We start from the raw sequence: 13446 nt of genomic DNA, 5'->3' as shown, positions 1-13446 counted from the left end.
AGAAGGAGAGAAAAAAAAGTACTCTACGAGCTGCAAGTTGAAGGGACCGCAACGGGGGAAAGTACAAGGGACGGGAGAAGGAGGGGGAAGGGAAAGATCGGGGCAAAAACTTCGGGATGAGCAAAAAATTGGAAAAAATAAAAACAAGAATAATAAATGAAATAAAACAGTTCAAAAAACTTGACTACTAGTTTACTCTGTCTTTAGTGAGTTACTTAGTGGATGATGGTTGGGTTTAGTCGCCTTTTTCCGGGTGAGTTTTGGGTTCCGTCGGGACTGAGATTGGCAGCTGCAACGATTTTCCAGAATTCAATGCTAAAGGAAAAAAAGTTAATAATGATAAATGATAATAGACCACATAAGATGAAAACAAACATTCTTTTTTCTATTCCTAATACAGTAAGAAAATCGAGATAACTTAGATAATAGTGCCAAAAAGGTTCTTTTTACCCAAAAATTCCCACTTTTCGTGTGGTGAGACTCTCCTCAAAACGGAGGGTGCCTGAGGCTAACACCCCACACCGGATCCCCACGGCTTCTCCACGACGCGGTGTGGGAGACTTTCCTCCCAAATGCTTCCCCTACCCAGTCCCTGCACCTTTTGGCTGCAGGAGAAACCGAGACTTCCGCCGTCCTTCGCCGTCTTGGCTCGGTGGGATTCGTGCTCGCTCCCTCTCCATAATCCATACTCATTTAGTGTTGTCTGATAATAATAACTTCCTCAGGCTCAGCCTCCTCTGTTCCTAGCGACTCACAAAAATAGTATTCTCTTGAACCGTGTCAATCAGCCAAGAATTCTTCGCATCAATAATCCGCGTAACCAACCACCTACCAGTTCCTATTATTATCTTTCGCGTCCGAGGGAACTAATCACAATAAGTCTAGAGGACAAGAATAGCGTACATCTAAGCTTTCGAACCGATAATGTTCCTGCTTTCTTAGTTCCCCCATCTGTGGCCATCATTATGTCCTGACTAGTTAGGAATCATGGGTCCTCAATGCTGACTTCAAACCTCCAGTGTCTGTGGCTATCTACTATCACCTAATGGATAGACGAAAAGGGCTCCCAACCGTCTTCCTAATCATCAAATTCGGATCCCACTAGCCCAATCACTGAGCAGATAGGAACCGCCGAAAACCGGCCGTTCCGCTGTCGGCGGACCAACCGTAAAGTCCACCCCACAAAGGCGTCGAGCCTAAAAAGAATCCAAACCACGACTAGTTTACTGTCGATTGTGGCACTCCGAACTAACCGACCCATTTTGACTTCTGATTCGCCGGTTCTAGGGGTCCGACACCCCTTCCTGGTACGTCCTCCTCTTCAGCATGCTCACTGTCCGTGTCAAGCTCTTGACTCGGCTACTGAATAATGACCTTCAGATCATTCGCGGATCCGGCAAACGATCCGGCATCCCGACTCGGTAGTCATGCAGATGGAGGAGATATACATCTTCAAGGGTTCATCAGTCCCAGGCCTCCGGGCGTCGGTATACCCATCGGGTCCGAACAATCGTGCAGGGTCCTTACCCTGGGGACGCGAAGTGATACAGACTACAGTAGTACCACTCACTATACTCCATTCAAATTTAAGCATATACATTCGATTCAATGTTACTGGGCTAATGGGCCGACGTGCTAGAGTTTAGAGTGATGTAGGCACAAATTGACCCGGATTTGACAGAACCATTTTTTTCTATTGATTGGATTACCATCGTTTTCGCAGCTGCTGGCTACCCACCTATTAGCCCATCGCCCGCCCGCTAAACAGGCGTTTTGTTTCTGCCTGGAGAATGGGGTCGGTTTAGTTATCAGGGATGCATGCTTATTGATTGATGATAAATACTAGCATGCGGTTGAGTAGACTAATTGAGTAGGTGGCTACCGATGGATCGGGGGGTGACACCCAGGCCAATCTATGTCGTATACGAATTACGGAGAGTCCCGCGGATGGAGTTCGTTCTATCCGGGTATTACCTTATCCGGATACAGCCTGGGGGGCAGGCGGTCACTCGTGGCAGATGCGATGGTCCGGCAATGCGGCTGGAGATGCTGAACCCGCGAATCCTTTGGGACTCCGGTGGCTGATGGCCGCAACCGAGCATTCTTGCCATGGTCCCCCGACTGTCATCCTTTGGTTCTGTTATAATCACACTTTCTCCAGCGCCCCCTCCCGGTTGCCTTTGCCCCAGCAAACCAATCACACCTGCTTGACCAGCCTGCTTCAACACGTTTCCGTCCCATTGCTGCCCTCGCAGGCATGCCAGGTGCTGCGCCAATTGACCGCCTTTGTCCCTGCCGCACTTACTGCACTCCGCCTCCGCCCGATAGCTAGCAAAAGCTAGTCACCATTTCCTCACCCCCGCCATCTTCCCCGGTATACTAGCTTCTCCGCTTCAAGTCACAGGAAAAAAAAAAAAATATCAAGAGCGGCCCCCGACCACGCTATCCTCCCTCAATTGAAGCATGGCCACTTCGAATATGACGGAGTGCAGATGATTGATCCTTATTGGGTTGCTTCGGATACACTGCTGATATCATCTTGATTTATCGTTGCTCTAAGCAACTTAGACTTTCTGCAGCGGACGGCCTTACTTCCCGCGCACCGACCACACAAGACCTCCGTCCCACTGATCACGTAAACGTCCACAATGCACAAAATATCCCCGGTAGATAAGCGCCGGAGATTCGATCCTGATGCCTCTCTGGTGCTTGTGGGCATCCGGGGGTGCGGAAAGCGGTCTCTGGGATTTGTCGCTGCCACTGCGTTGAAACGGCGGTTCATCACGGAAGACCACTATTTTAAAGAGGTGACCGGACATACCAGGCATGAGTATCTCAAGCGCTATGGGAGTCAGGAATTCCAGCAACGCGATGTCGATGTCCTCAAGTCAATGCTTGACAACCACCGCTCCCGTTGTGTGATTGAATGCGGTCTCGGCAGTCTTACCCGTCCGGTTCAGGAGCACCTTCGTCACTATTCTGCGACCAACCCCATTGTATACATAGTTCGCGACATGGATCGCATTCAAAGCCTATTAGGTCTGGAGGAGCAATCAGTCAAGCTCCTTGCCGAGGGCGATCCTCTACACAGAACATGCTCGAATTTCGAGTTCTACAATGTTGAAGATCATTCCAGTATCGCTTCCCAGACGGATGAGGGATCACCGGACCGACGATGCGTTGATTATTCATTCAAGTTGAAAGAAGCGAAAGAGGACTTCACGCGCTTCGTGCGTTTCGTGACTGGCACCGATGTAGGGCACACCAGTTATGACTCGCCTTTTGTTCTGCTTGAGACTCCCCCGGAACTCCGGTCCTTCACCCATGCCATTTTTGTTCGATCTTCCGACCTGGCAGAAGGCAATGTCAACCTACAGGAGCTTGAGTCAGGAGGTGATGCCATTGAGCTGTGTGTTGACCGCTGGAGCACGGGATTGACAGCAACTCTCAGCAAGCAGGTCGCTCTACTCCGGAGAAATGCTCGTACGCCCATCATAATCTCAATAGATAAATCCTCCGCGGGAATTGCTAAAGGTGATCTGTCTGCTACAAAGGTGAACAATATATACTTCGCTATTGTGGAACATGCTCTACGCTTGGCGGTTGAATATTTGGCCGTGGACTTGAGCCAAGAACGGTCTCGAGTGGAGGAGGCAATCCGTACCAGAGGCAACACAAAGATCATCGGTCAACGCATATTCGAACCTTCTGCGCCAGAGACATGGGAGAGCGAAGAATGCCTTTCCCTCTATTCTGAAGCCGAGAAGCTGGGGTGTCAGCTCGTTCGCTTTCTTCGAGTGGCTACGTCGCGCGAGGATAATGCGGCGGTTGCTAAATTCACAAACAAGGTTCATGGCTTGCCTGGCGAACATCCACCGGTTATCGCATACAATATTGGCCGTCTTGGCCGCACCTCGCAAGTGTTCAATTCAATCCTCACATCTGTAACACACCCAGCAATCGAAAGGTCCTCCGACAACGAGCGGGACCCGCAGATCACGTCTCGTGATGCAGTTCAGGCCTTGTTTCAGAGTTACGTGCTGGACCCGCTCCAGTTCTTCATCCTCGGAGGCAATGTCGCATACAGTCTTTCCCCGGCAATGCACAATGCTGCTTTCCGCCACTGTGGCATGAGCCATACCTATACCATACCGGACTCGCCCTCGCTTGCAATCATGGACCGGTTGGGCAGGGATTCGCATTTTGGAGGGTCAAGTGTGGTTCAGCCTTGGAGAGTACAACTATCACATAAGCTTGCGGCGAAAAGCCGCCATGTGGAGGCAATCGGTGCGATCAACACGATCGTACCCCTGCGCGCCGGCCCTGATGGATCCATGTATCCTCTACAAGAGCAGGCGAGTCGGCGTAACCAGGCTGGACCTGTGCTAGGGTGGTACGGTGAGAATACCGACTGGGTTGGCATTATGAACTGCATCAACCGCAACCTCTCTCCACGCAATGCCATCAGCCCATCGAAGACTACTGGGCTGGTGATAGGAGCGGGTGGTATGGCCCGCGCCGCTGTCTATGCTATGCTGCGGCTCGGATGCCGTAGAATCTTCATCTACAACAGAACTTTATCAAGAGCGGAAAGTGTCGCTCGCCATTTCAACTCATGGGCAGCCTCACAAGTGGACTCGACAGAAGTTGTGTATGTGCTAAAGTCATTGAAGGATGCATGGCCTGAGGATGCCTGTCCGCCTTGCATGATCGCATCCTGTGTGCCCGCGGACCGCGACCGCGATGAACCGCCAGCCAACTTTGAAATGCCTGTGCAATGGCTGGGAAGCCCCACTGGCGGCGTAGTCCTTGAGGTAAGTTCTTTAATGAAGTGCACAGGTGGGCCTGACTAACCTTTCCAAACTAGTTCGCTTACAAGCCACTGGACACACCACTGCTGCGCCAGATGCGTCGTATTCGGACTGAAACCGGGCGCCCTTGGGTATTAGTTGATGGACTTGACAATGTGGTCGAGCAAGCGATACCCCAGTTTGAGCTCATGACGGGACGAAAGGCACCCCGTCGCTTGATGTTTTCAGAAGCCCTTCACAACTACGTTGGCGAGGAAGGTCACTTCGATGACAAGACGATCCAAGCCAGGCTCGATCATGTTCGGTAACAATACCGGACTTGGGTGTTAGAGAGCATAGCTGTATTACATCGCATACAGAGGTTTTGATGCTCCATTTTGTGGCTGCGTGAAATCATGACCCTGAGCCGGTTCAGGGCCTTTTTTTTAGGGTGTCCTCGACGAAGCCGGTGCTGTGTCTGAAGGAATCCAAACCAGGGATATCAGGGATATGTCTGGGGTATTCTACGTTGTAGAGGAACTGAGATGGGCACCATTCTGCGAGGCAAGAGGTGGGTTCTGCAATGCGAGGCTACGACTAAGCCAAGATATAAGAGCCCGCTCATCCAGCGCACTACTGGAGTCCAATGGGCTGATATTACTGCATCTGGATGTGGGATCTCACTGGTCACTGGGATAGCCCCTGGTCACCAATGATCCACTTCTGTGCCCGGTCCGACGGATGCTAATGGCGTGACATCAGGTCTGATCCTAGCTGTTTATGCAAATGTTACTTCGGTAGTACATGCATGCATGGCCAGGCCGCCATATCCACGGCCCAGAATTGAACGGTCAAATGGGGAGCTTGATGTTGTCAGCGGCGCTTAAGGCTGGGTGTCTTTGGTGTTTGGCAAGCGAGATTACGTCTGTATTTGCATTATGCGATCAGAATTCAGCAGAGGGAGTTTCATATGCAAGAGCACGTTTTAATTAAAGAGATAGCGTTGCGCTTGAATAATATAATCTAAGCGGACTTCCAAGTACATTGCACAAAAGCATGCAGTCATGGTAGAGAGTTTCTAGATAATTAGGTACTCTAAGTGGCTCCTCTCGGTTGGCTCTGCGCAACGACGTCTTTTCAGTCAAAAAGCACTTTCCTTTGCAGTTTGTTGTAGTAGTGGCTTTCCTTATGATACAAATATGGAGATGCAGTCAAATGGTATCAAAGTAATGATGTACATGTAACACTAGTGCTCGATAGAACTGCAAAATATATGTATAAATCATACTACGACTACTACAACCCCTCTTCATCCAGAATTGCGAGACAGTAGCAGAACAACCGAGTCCTACGTATTTCACGTCAATGCCTCGGTCACATTACCCACCAAGACCATGCAACCTGTGAACTACCGACTTGAATTGTATCATGAACAATTATCTACAGCGTCTATGGATAGTAATTGAACACATCAGCGACCCTCCACCAAAATGGTCAATCCATCATCCACATCCTACTAGCAACCCCTTTCTGAGCACAAGAGAAAAAAATATGAATAAACACAGCCCCTGCAGAGCATCTACACCATCACTGCTCTACACGGTACATACAATACACAGGGGACACGTGTCCTACATGCATCAACAACATAACATAACATTCCTCGGAGATATTCTCAGAGGCTGAGATATTTGCGATGGCGCTTGGAATGTGTAATCTACAGAGATGCCCGGGGCGGAAAACAAGCACCCAGGAAGCGCTGAAGGTGGAGGTTAAATGGACGTGAGGAATGACGGACGGAATATATTGAGTTCGGTTAGGGTTTATTTTTTTTTATTTATCTTTGTATGAATTTTCTTTGTCTTGCTTCTTTCAATTGCTTTTACTCTTGTGTCTTTGAGATATTGCTTTCGCGGATTGCGAGTGCAATTTCCTACGCTGCTTTGCTACGCTGCTTTGCTATGTGAGTGAAGCAAATGGTGCCTCTTGTCTGTTGAATGAGGAAAAGAACGGACAGCATTATGTGGAACCGCTACATCGCAGCGCTACTTCTGCTCACCAGCGGTAGCAATGTCCTTGCGAAGCAGCGCACGACAGACGAGTTTACCTTCAGCTGCGATCCATTGACGACTCAACTGTCCGACCCGATAGTCGCGCCGGGAAAGCCATCTACGCATACACATGTTGTTACTGGGGGGACAGCATTCCAGCGAACAATGAATGAGAGCACAGCGCAGAATGCAAAGGGGACAACGTGTGAAGTGGATATTGATAGGAGTAATTACTGGGTTCCGCAGCTTTATCATCGCATGAGGAATGGGTCGTTTGAACTCGTGGAGTATCAGTCCAGTGTAGGTATTGCTTTGGACTTCATTGAGAGTCCTGGAAGCTTGGTTGAGGATCGAAAGGAACTGGCTAATGAGTTAGGTAGAGTATTTATTACTTTGATCGAGCGTGTAATTATACGGCCGGTGCTACGGATTGTGATGAGAAGCTGATTCCGCTGGCGCCGCCGAAAGGTCTGCGCATGCTTGCTGGGGATCCGAGTCTTCGGTTTGTTCGCCTGTTCTTTACCCCGATGTCTGACAGTGCTGATATCAGATGGGAACAGGACCTATAATGATTCGAATTGGTCCCAGCGTGCCATCAGTCATATGTGCATTGGCAAAGATGGAAGCTCGAATGAGACAAAAGGCTTGCCTCAGCAGCCTTGTGAAATGTTGAGGTCGCAGGTTTTTATGCCCTCCTGCTGGGATGGAGAGAACCTGGACAGCTCAGATCATAAGAGTCATGTAGGTGTCGTTGTCTGCGAGCACTTGTGGGATTTCTGACAGTACTTGTAGATGGCGTACCCCGACATTGGAGACTATAACAAGGGCGTTTGCCCCAAGTCGCATCCCGTTGCGATATATTCCATCTTTCTGGAATTCTTTTTCAACACAGCACCCCACCCAGACTACAAGAACTGGATATATGCGACAGGTGATAAAACCGGATACGGCTTGCACGGAGATTTCATGTACGGTTGGACAGACCAGGTCGCCTTGCAGCAAGCTATAGACACCTGTACCGGTCCACAAGGATTGACCGACCCAGACTGCTCGATAACGAGGAACCAAACAAGAGACTTGGCCCCAATGCCGCAGCCATTGGATGTTCCTGCACCGAAGGACAATATCGGTCAACATGGCCCCGTTAATAGATTGCCCGGTCACCGTAATTGGGCGACTAAGTATGACAATTCAACATTGCATGGGTGAGCTAGGCCTGCATAAGTCGACATCGAGTTCGTGTATATAGCTTCGATGAGATGACGTAGTATCGACACTAGATTGCACACATTTCCGTGGCTGTAAATTGCCGATATTCGGATGACCTGGCACGCGAGGGAAACAGCTGCTTGTGTTGAGGCTTCCAATTGTGGTGACTAGACTAGTATGCTGGTTTCAGAACCGCGAGTTCAGGCCTCAGATCCTGCAGAGTGCCGGGCTGAATGATATCCAAGGAAATAGGTAGCCATCATCGGGAGAGCCCAGTCCATGAATTGCGTATGCACTTGCAGCGATCGCAAAATCAACCCACGTATCCCATCCCCTTTCTCCACCATTTCCAGACACCGCGTTGTTCCATTAAAATCCCAAACTCCTTGACGGTTTCTACCTCACACACACCGGCCCTTATAACCCTCATTCTTGTCTGGTGGGGTGACTGCTTCTGATCATGAAGGTCTGTCTCATTCTCGTCGTGGAGGGGTCCTGGTCGCGTGGCTAGTTGAAAATCCTTGTACCGAAGTTTTCGAACGACAGTCACCCAAGACTCAACAGCGGTTTGGTCTCTCGCCTCGACATACATTATCCCTGGACAACCACCAGAGCGTAGAAGCACGAAGCAATTGTGTATATCGGCTGCGCGTTTCAGCGCAGACACCTTTTTGCGGGAGGTGATGTGGTGGGTTCGGATGAGGGCATTGTAGAACATCGTTCTTTGTTCGAGTTATTCGGGTCAAGCCATTAGATTATGAATGATATGTGACATTTCTGCGATGGACAGGTAGCAGAATTTTTGTGGTGAAAGAGCTGGTAGCCGACCGTAAGTGTGGTGGTGATATTTGTTCGGAAGGTGACTGGTGAAGAGAGTAAATATACGCAAATACTTGGGGCTTAACCGGCTGGGTCTGGGCCTGGACGTGCTATGGGCGGCAATCGCGTGACCTGAGTGAGCTATTTCAATACCCTGCCAATTCTTCGAAGTGTAAGAGTCTAAGAGAAGGTGAAAGGAGGTGGAGACAACTTGAGATCTCGGCTTCTGCCAGTGCGGGAACGCCCAGTCAGATGACCGCGGCTGAGCAAACCTTTGTTGACTCTACTGCTAGTACTTACTCATTGAACTAAATATGATCTTTCAATGGTGTATTGTCAGGCTTGTGCCTTGTTCTCCGCTGCTGAGCTACAGTACAACGAATTACCCCAATATGAAGCCTCTGTTCTTGGATCTCTGCGATTACTAGTAGGCCATTATGTCCCAAGTGCTTCATTTATAGCTATAGTTCAGACAATGTTTCCGGGTTGGGGAACACCGAATCTCACCTCACCAAGTTCGTAACCCATAACAGACGCTGGACTTTAATAAAGATGTCAAGTGCCCAGGCTTATTTGGAGCTCTGGATCTGGTGTCCCCATACCCTTCTATTACTGGTGACAGCTGACAATAGCCATCGGTATTCCACTCGTCATCCCATCCCTGCTCGATAACATCTGGCCAAAGCCAACCTCGCCACCTTTGAAACCCTCGACAGCCACAATGAGTCTTCCAAATCTCCCCCAAGAGATCTTGCTGCTCATCATAGCTGAACTGCGTTATGCAAATAAGTTTGGTGCTATCGCAAAGCTTTGCCAAACTTGCAAGACAGTTTGTGCCCTTGTCCAGCCCGAATTGTTCCGTGAAGGCCCACAATGGCTTATCTATAGCGATGGAAGTGTACCTCCGTACAAGATTAAAATGGTTACTCTTATGCGCTTCATAGAGGCTGTTGTTGAACAGCCTGAATTGGGCACCTTTGTACGCAAATTGGATGTGAATATATTGTTCTTTCCGAGATTTGATTCACTGCAGAATCTGCCATTTGGGCCCCGGAAGGTCTCAATGGAGACACTGATGCGAGCTTATAACCATTTTCCAGCGGACTGGAAGCAGCGACACCTGACAGGCAATGCGGGAATCCATCCACTTCCGTTGTTCATGCTTCTAATATCCCTGACGCCCAACTTGCAAGAATTGGAACTCAGTAAAATCGAGACACAAGGACTGGAAGCATTGGAGCTGCTCTGGGAACGAGATTCTCAGGGCATACGCCGCTATGATTATCTCCCCAACTTGAAGAAACTTGTTATTGTTCTGGAAATCATGTGCCACGAATCTTTGAGAAATCTAATTCATCTCATGCACCTACCCACACTGAATGAGCTTTCTATATGTGGCGCTGACGAGCATGACCCTGGCTGTCCACCTTTTAACCTCCTCCAACCCGAGTCTCTCAGCATTACGATGCTAGATCTAAGAGGATCTACGTTTACTCCCCCCCCCTATTGCGCCAAATTGTTCGTGCATGCAAGTGTTTGAAGGTTTTCTATATCAGTGAGGCAGTAGTAGACAGAAAGTGTCGACATGCTTCCCTCGTCAGAAGATCAAATATATTATCGGTCTTGGAGGCCCATAAATATAGCCTTCTAAAACTCGAACTCAACTTTAATGAATGCGAGCCCAATCCTGGAGGTCCAGATTGGAGTCACTATGGCTCGTTTACGGCCTTCATAAGCCTCAAAGTCCTTGAAGTGGAGCAAAGTGGGTTGCGAGATGTCCCAGGTCTCCCGAACTCTTTAGAGAGTCTGAGGGTAGTTGAATGTGACCGCCCTGTGTATATGTTTCTGGCTAGCCTGATATCGAAGGACAAAAGCGATCGGTTATCTCTGAAATACGTCCGGATATCCGAAAAGTGGGAATACCGCTGTAGGGATCAAAATTGGATCCTCGGGATCGAGCCTACTTATGAGTTGGATAAGACTGCGGAGGGTAAAGCAGCAATGATGGAGGCATGCCGACGCTTGGACAATCTCATCAAGAAGGCGGACTTCTCAGTCGATATTGTCGACTGCTCAGCCTGGGATAGATACGTCGCTGAACAGAAGACCACCAACGAGGGCGTTGTGGTTAACAACACCGCATAGGCAAACTCATTTTGCCAGATTTGGGAGGGAGTATAGGTATATACGTGTCCAAGATGGAGGAGTCAATCTGTCTTGACTTAGTTGGTACGTAATCTTAATGAATTACTTGGGTTGCTACGTGGTTTCCTTCCTTAACAGCTACTAATGCCACACTCCCTCCATGTAGGTTTGGCTTTAGTATGCTTCACTAGTATCATTGCTGAAGGGGGGGGGGGGATATAATGAATCATTGTACCTGTAGCAGTAACGATCCATTCAAGCCAAAATCTGTACAAATATGGTCATACTTTGGGGACTTGTAGCGTGGCGGTTACTAACCATGATGGCCGACCCGAACATACTAGCACTATATAATGCCCATTATTATTGGATCAGTAGTCCCAGCTGGACACTCACTATGGTATTCGGATTCTCGCTAGCAACCGAAATCCTATCCATAATCTATCCAAACGCTATAAAGAAGCCAATGTATAAGATGGTATCATATCGCTATGCCAAAACAAAAAACAAACCAATAAGCGTTCACCAACCTCACATAACATCACACCCGTCCCCCTGTAGTGAAGGCACAGTCTATATATAACAACCACCACCAATACAGAACCAAACCTAAACCCCAAGCACCACCCCCCAGAAACTAACCGGCATCGGAATGGATTCAATCGCCTCCGGCAGTTTACTATAATTCAGAAACCACGGACTAGTATAGTAGCCCCACGCGGCCACGAACGCCGCATCCACGAGCCAAATAACGACTCGAGAGATGTTATTCTTCGCGGGAAGGACACGCGGCAGAATCTGATCGGAAATGATCTGCTGCACGACCACACATGCTGGCAGAACGCAGAAGAAGAACATCATCATGGACGCGGCGAACCAGTCCTTCGAGACGGCGTAGGTCCCTGCTGCGTGAACGACGCCTGATACCATGAAGGAGAGGCAAACGACGAGAAGGCGTCTGAGGCCTAGGGGCCATGAGTCCGGAATGAGGGAGAGGGAGAGGGCCAGGAATGGGCGACGGCAGAGGTCGTGCCACATTTTGCCCCAGATGTCTGAAATTGTTACTTTGTTATTCTGCTGTCCTTGGGAAGGTAAGGGGGTGGGTAGGTGACTTGCCTCGTAGGCTAAAGGTGAACATGTATCGGATCGCCCCGAAGACAGGGGGATACATCCACGGTTCGGCTGCGAGCTGTGGAGAGATGATCCGAAGCACACCGACGGAAATTACGCCGGTGGCGGCGTGGATTCCGTCTACGAAGGCGTAGGAGGCCATCCAGTCTACTGGTGGAAGGATGAACAACCGAATTACGCCCTCAGTCGTGGCCGGGGATGCTTGGATGTTCAGCACATTGGTCAGGAATGTCTCTACGAAGTTGCTGACGCTGGAGTAGTTCCGTCCAATGGCTGACTGATACGAGTCGATGATAAAGTAGGCTACCAGAGCCCGAACGATCTTGCCTCTCAAGAACGAGAAGCGGTCGTCATCTGCTACCAGGACGATGTCCTCGCGGTTAGGAACGCACCCATTTGCGCCGTCCGGGACAACTTCGAGCTTCCGGACGGGAGGCTGGTACTTGGGAGAGCCGTAGCTCCAACCCACAGCGCGCGGGTTGATGATTAGATCGCAGATCTGAACAAACCGCTTCCACCCTAGCGTGGGAGATATGGGTTCCCATGTATATACGGGTGAAGAGGATAGGTATGACACTCTTTGCAGGCGCTTCAAGTGACTCAGATCATGGACCAGGAGGAGTTCCACAGCGCGGATAACAAAGGAGGTAGAGAGAAATGCATTGGTATATCTTATAAAGTCCCTGGTGTCGGGCGGGTAGAAAATGGCGCAGCAGGCGCTGAGGACGATGATGCCATAGAGGGTGTCTCTCAGACCCGGAAGCAAGGGGAACTTGACATGTAGAAATAAGGCCGCAATCAAGACCGGCAGGGTGTACATGTTGTAGAAGAGGTGAGTTTCAGGGCGGAAACTCCAGGAGATAACACCCGCATGCGGAAAAGACAAGAAAGATAAAGCAACGCGATCTATGCTGAGGTGACGAGGTGTTGAAAGGTATTCAAATAACGTGGTTGGAGTGGCGGCGATTGGGTGTCTTTTGGCGCGGCTGATCATCCGCGCGGGCCCGCATTAATCAGCGGTATCGGAATCTGATATCCACTCGTGTTTCCCACTTTCGGGGATATCGAACAACTTGTTGGACTGTGTGCCAGATCATCATGATGGGGAGAGTGATTAAGTGTGCCTCGGAAATAGTGGGACTCTCATAATGTTGCGCACGAGGCAGTTATACCCCTCTCCAACGAAGTTGGCTGTCAAATCCGCCTGTTCCCGGCGGGCGCCAACTGGTGAGAAACTCATGCCAGGGCTGACTGTTTGGTCATGTCCAATTTCAAGCTGCAGTGCGCAGGCGACATGGTAT

General features: G+C 49.6%; 7 protein-coding genes across 7 annotated transcripts; 4 read left to right on the top strand and 3 right to left on the bottom strand.

The window, feature by feature from the left end:
- Positions 1 to 617: 617 nt before the first annotated feature.
- BO83DRAFT_379931 (uncharacterized protein) lies at positions 618 to 1589 on the bottom strand. The gene is made up of 2 exons (XM_025531620.1): positions 1381 to 1589; positions 618 to 1307 (listed from the first exon to the last, which is right to left on the bottom strand). Exon 2 carries the CDS (start codon positions 1259 to 1261, stop codon positions 1079 to 1081), a length of 183 nt encoding a protein of 60 aa, XP_025386550.1. The 5' UTR covers positions 1262 to 1307; positions 1381 to 1589; the 3' UTR covers positions 618 to 1078.
- Positions 1590 to 1639: 50 nt separating this feature from the next.
- Positions 1640 to 2423, top strand: BO83DRAFT_379930 (uncharacterized protein). The gene has a single exon (XM_025531619.1). The coding sequence runs from the start codon at positions 2019 to 2021 to the stop codon at positions 2340 to 2342; it is 324 nt and encodes a 107-aa protein (XP_025386549.1). The 5' UTR covers positions 1640 to 2018; the 3' UTR covers positions 2343 to 2423.
- Positions 2424 to 2495: 72 nt separating this feature from the next.
- On the top strand, positions 2496 to 5357 carry BO83DRAFT_73192 (repressor protein). The gene is made up of 2 exons (XM_025537560.1): positions 2496 to 4814; positions 4868 to 5357. The coding sequence occupies exons 1-2, from the start codon at positions 2649 to 2651 to the stop codon at positions 5117 to 5119; spliced, it is 2418 nt and encodes an 805-aa protein (XP_025386548.1). The 5' UTR covers positions 2496 to 2648; the 3' UTR covers positions 5120 to 5357.
- A 1454-nt stretch (positions 5358 to 6811) lies between these two features.
- Positions 6812 to 8050, top strand: BO83DRAFT_316717 (DUF1996 domain-containing protein; the record flags this gene model as incomplete). The annotated part of the gene is made up of 4 exons (XM_025527675.1): positions 6812 to 7222; positions 7285 to 7343; positions 7402 to 7582; positions 7634 to 8050. The coding sequence occupies 4 exons, from the start codon at positions 6812 to 6814 to the stop codon at positions 8048 to 8050; spliced, it is 1068 nt and encodes a 355-aa protein (XP_025386547.1).
- Positions 7993 to 9053, bottom strand: BO83DRAFT_73187 (uncharacterized protein). Its single transcript, XM_025537559.1, has one exon. It carries the CDS (start codon positions 8766 to 8768, stop codon positions 8364 to 8366), a length of 405 nt encoding a protein of 134 aa, XP_025386546.1. The 5' UTR covers positions 8769 to 9053; the 3' UTR covers positions 7993 to 8363.
- A 524-nt stretch (positions 9054 to 9577) lies between these two features.
- Positions 9578 to 11014, top strand: BO83DRAFT_438862 (uncharacterized protein; the record flags this gene model as incomplete). Its single annotated transcript, XM_025536133.1, has 3 exons — positions 9578 to 9848; positions 9903 to 10387; positions 10513 to 11014. Exons 1-3 carry the CDS (start codon positions 9591 to 9593, stop codon positions 11012 to 11014), a joined length of 1245 nt encoding a protein of 414 aa, XP_025386545.1. The 5' UTR covers positions 9578 to 9590.
- Positions 11015 to 11395: 381 nt separating this feature from the next.
- BO83DRAFT_409536 (wax synthase family protein) lies at positions 11396 to 13070 on the bottom strand. The gene is made up of 2 exons (XM_025534144.1): positions 12131 to 13070; positions 11396 to 12066 (listed from the first exon to the last, which is right to left on the bottom strand). Exons 1-2 carry the CDS (start codon positions 12963 to 12965, stop codon positions 11624 to 11626), a joined length of 1278 nt encoding a protein of 425 aa, XP_025386544.1. The 5' UTR covers positions 12966 to 13070; the 3' UTR covers positions 11396 to 11623.
- Positions 13071 to 13446: the final 376 nt, after the last annotated feature.

This window comes from Aspergillus eucalypticola (genome assembly GCF_003184535.1).
Source record: "Aspergillus eucalypticola CBS 122712 chromosome Unknown BO83scaffold_18, whole genome shotgun sequence".
Classification (NCBI taxonomy): Eukaryota; Fungi; Ascomycota; class Eurotiomycetes; order Eurotiales; family Aspergillaceae; genus Aspergillus; species Aspergillus eucalypticola.
Note: the sequence above shows the minus strand (reverse complement) of the source record. Positions and strands in the feature narration are given on the sequence as shown.

What these genes read in the sequence shown, in the direction of transcription:
- BO83DRAFT_379931 (XM_025531620.1), bottom strand. Translation starts at nt 1,261, where the DNA reads ATGGGTCGGTTAGTTCGGAGTGCCACAATCGACAGTAAACTAGTCGTG.
- BO83DRAFT_379930 (XM_025531619.1), top strand. Translation starts at nt 2,019, where the DNA reads ATGCGATGGTCCGGCAATGCGGCTGGAGATGCTGAACCCGCGAATCCT.
- BO83DRAFT_73192 (XM_025537560.1), top strand. Translation starts at nt 2,649, where the DNA reads ATGCACAAAATATCCCCGGTAGATAAGCGCCGGAGATTCGATCCTGAT. An exon ending in CTGGCGGCGTAGTCCTTGAG is followed by an intron (nt 4,815 to 4,867) that starts GTAAGTTCTTTA and finishes TTTCCAAACTAG; the next exon opens with TTCGCTTACAAGCCACTGGA.
- BO83DRAFT_73187 (XM_025537559.1), bottom strand. Translation starts at nt 8,768, where the DNA reads ATGTTCTACAATGCCCTCATCCGAACCCACCACATCACCTCCCGCAAA.
- BO83DRAFT_409536 (XM_025534144.1), bottom strand. Translation starts at nt 12,965, where the DNA reads ATGTACACCCTGCCGGTCTTGATTGCGGCCTTATTTCTACATGTCAAG. An exon ending in GTTCACCTTTAGCCTACGAG is followed by an intron (nt 12,067 to 12,130) that starts GCAAGTCACCTA and finishes TAACAATTTCAG; the next exon opens with ACATCTGGGGCAAAATGTGG.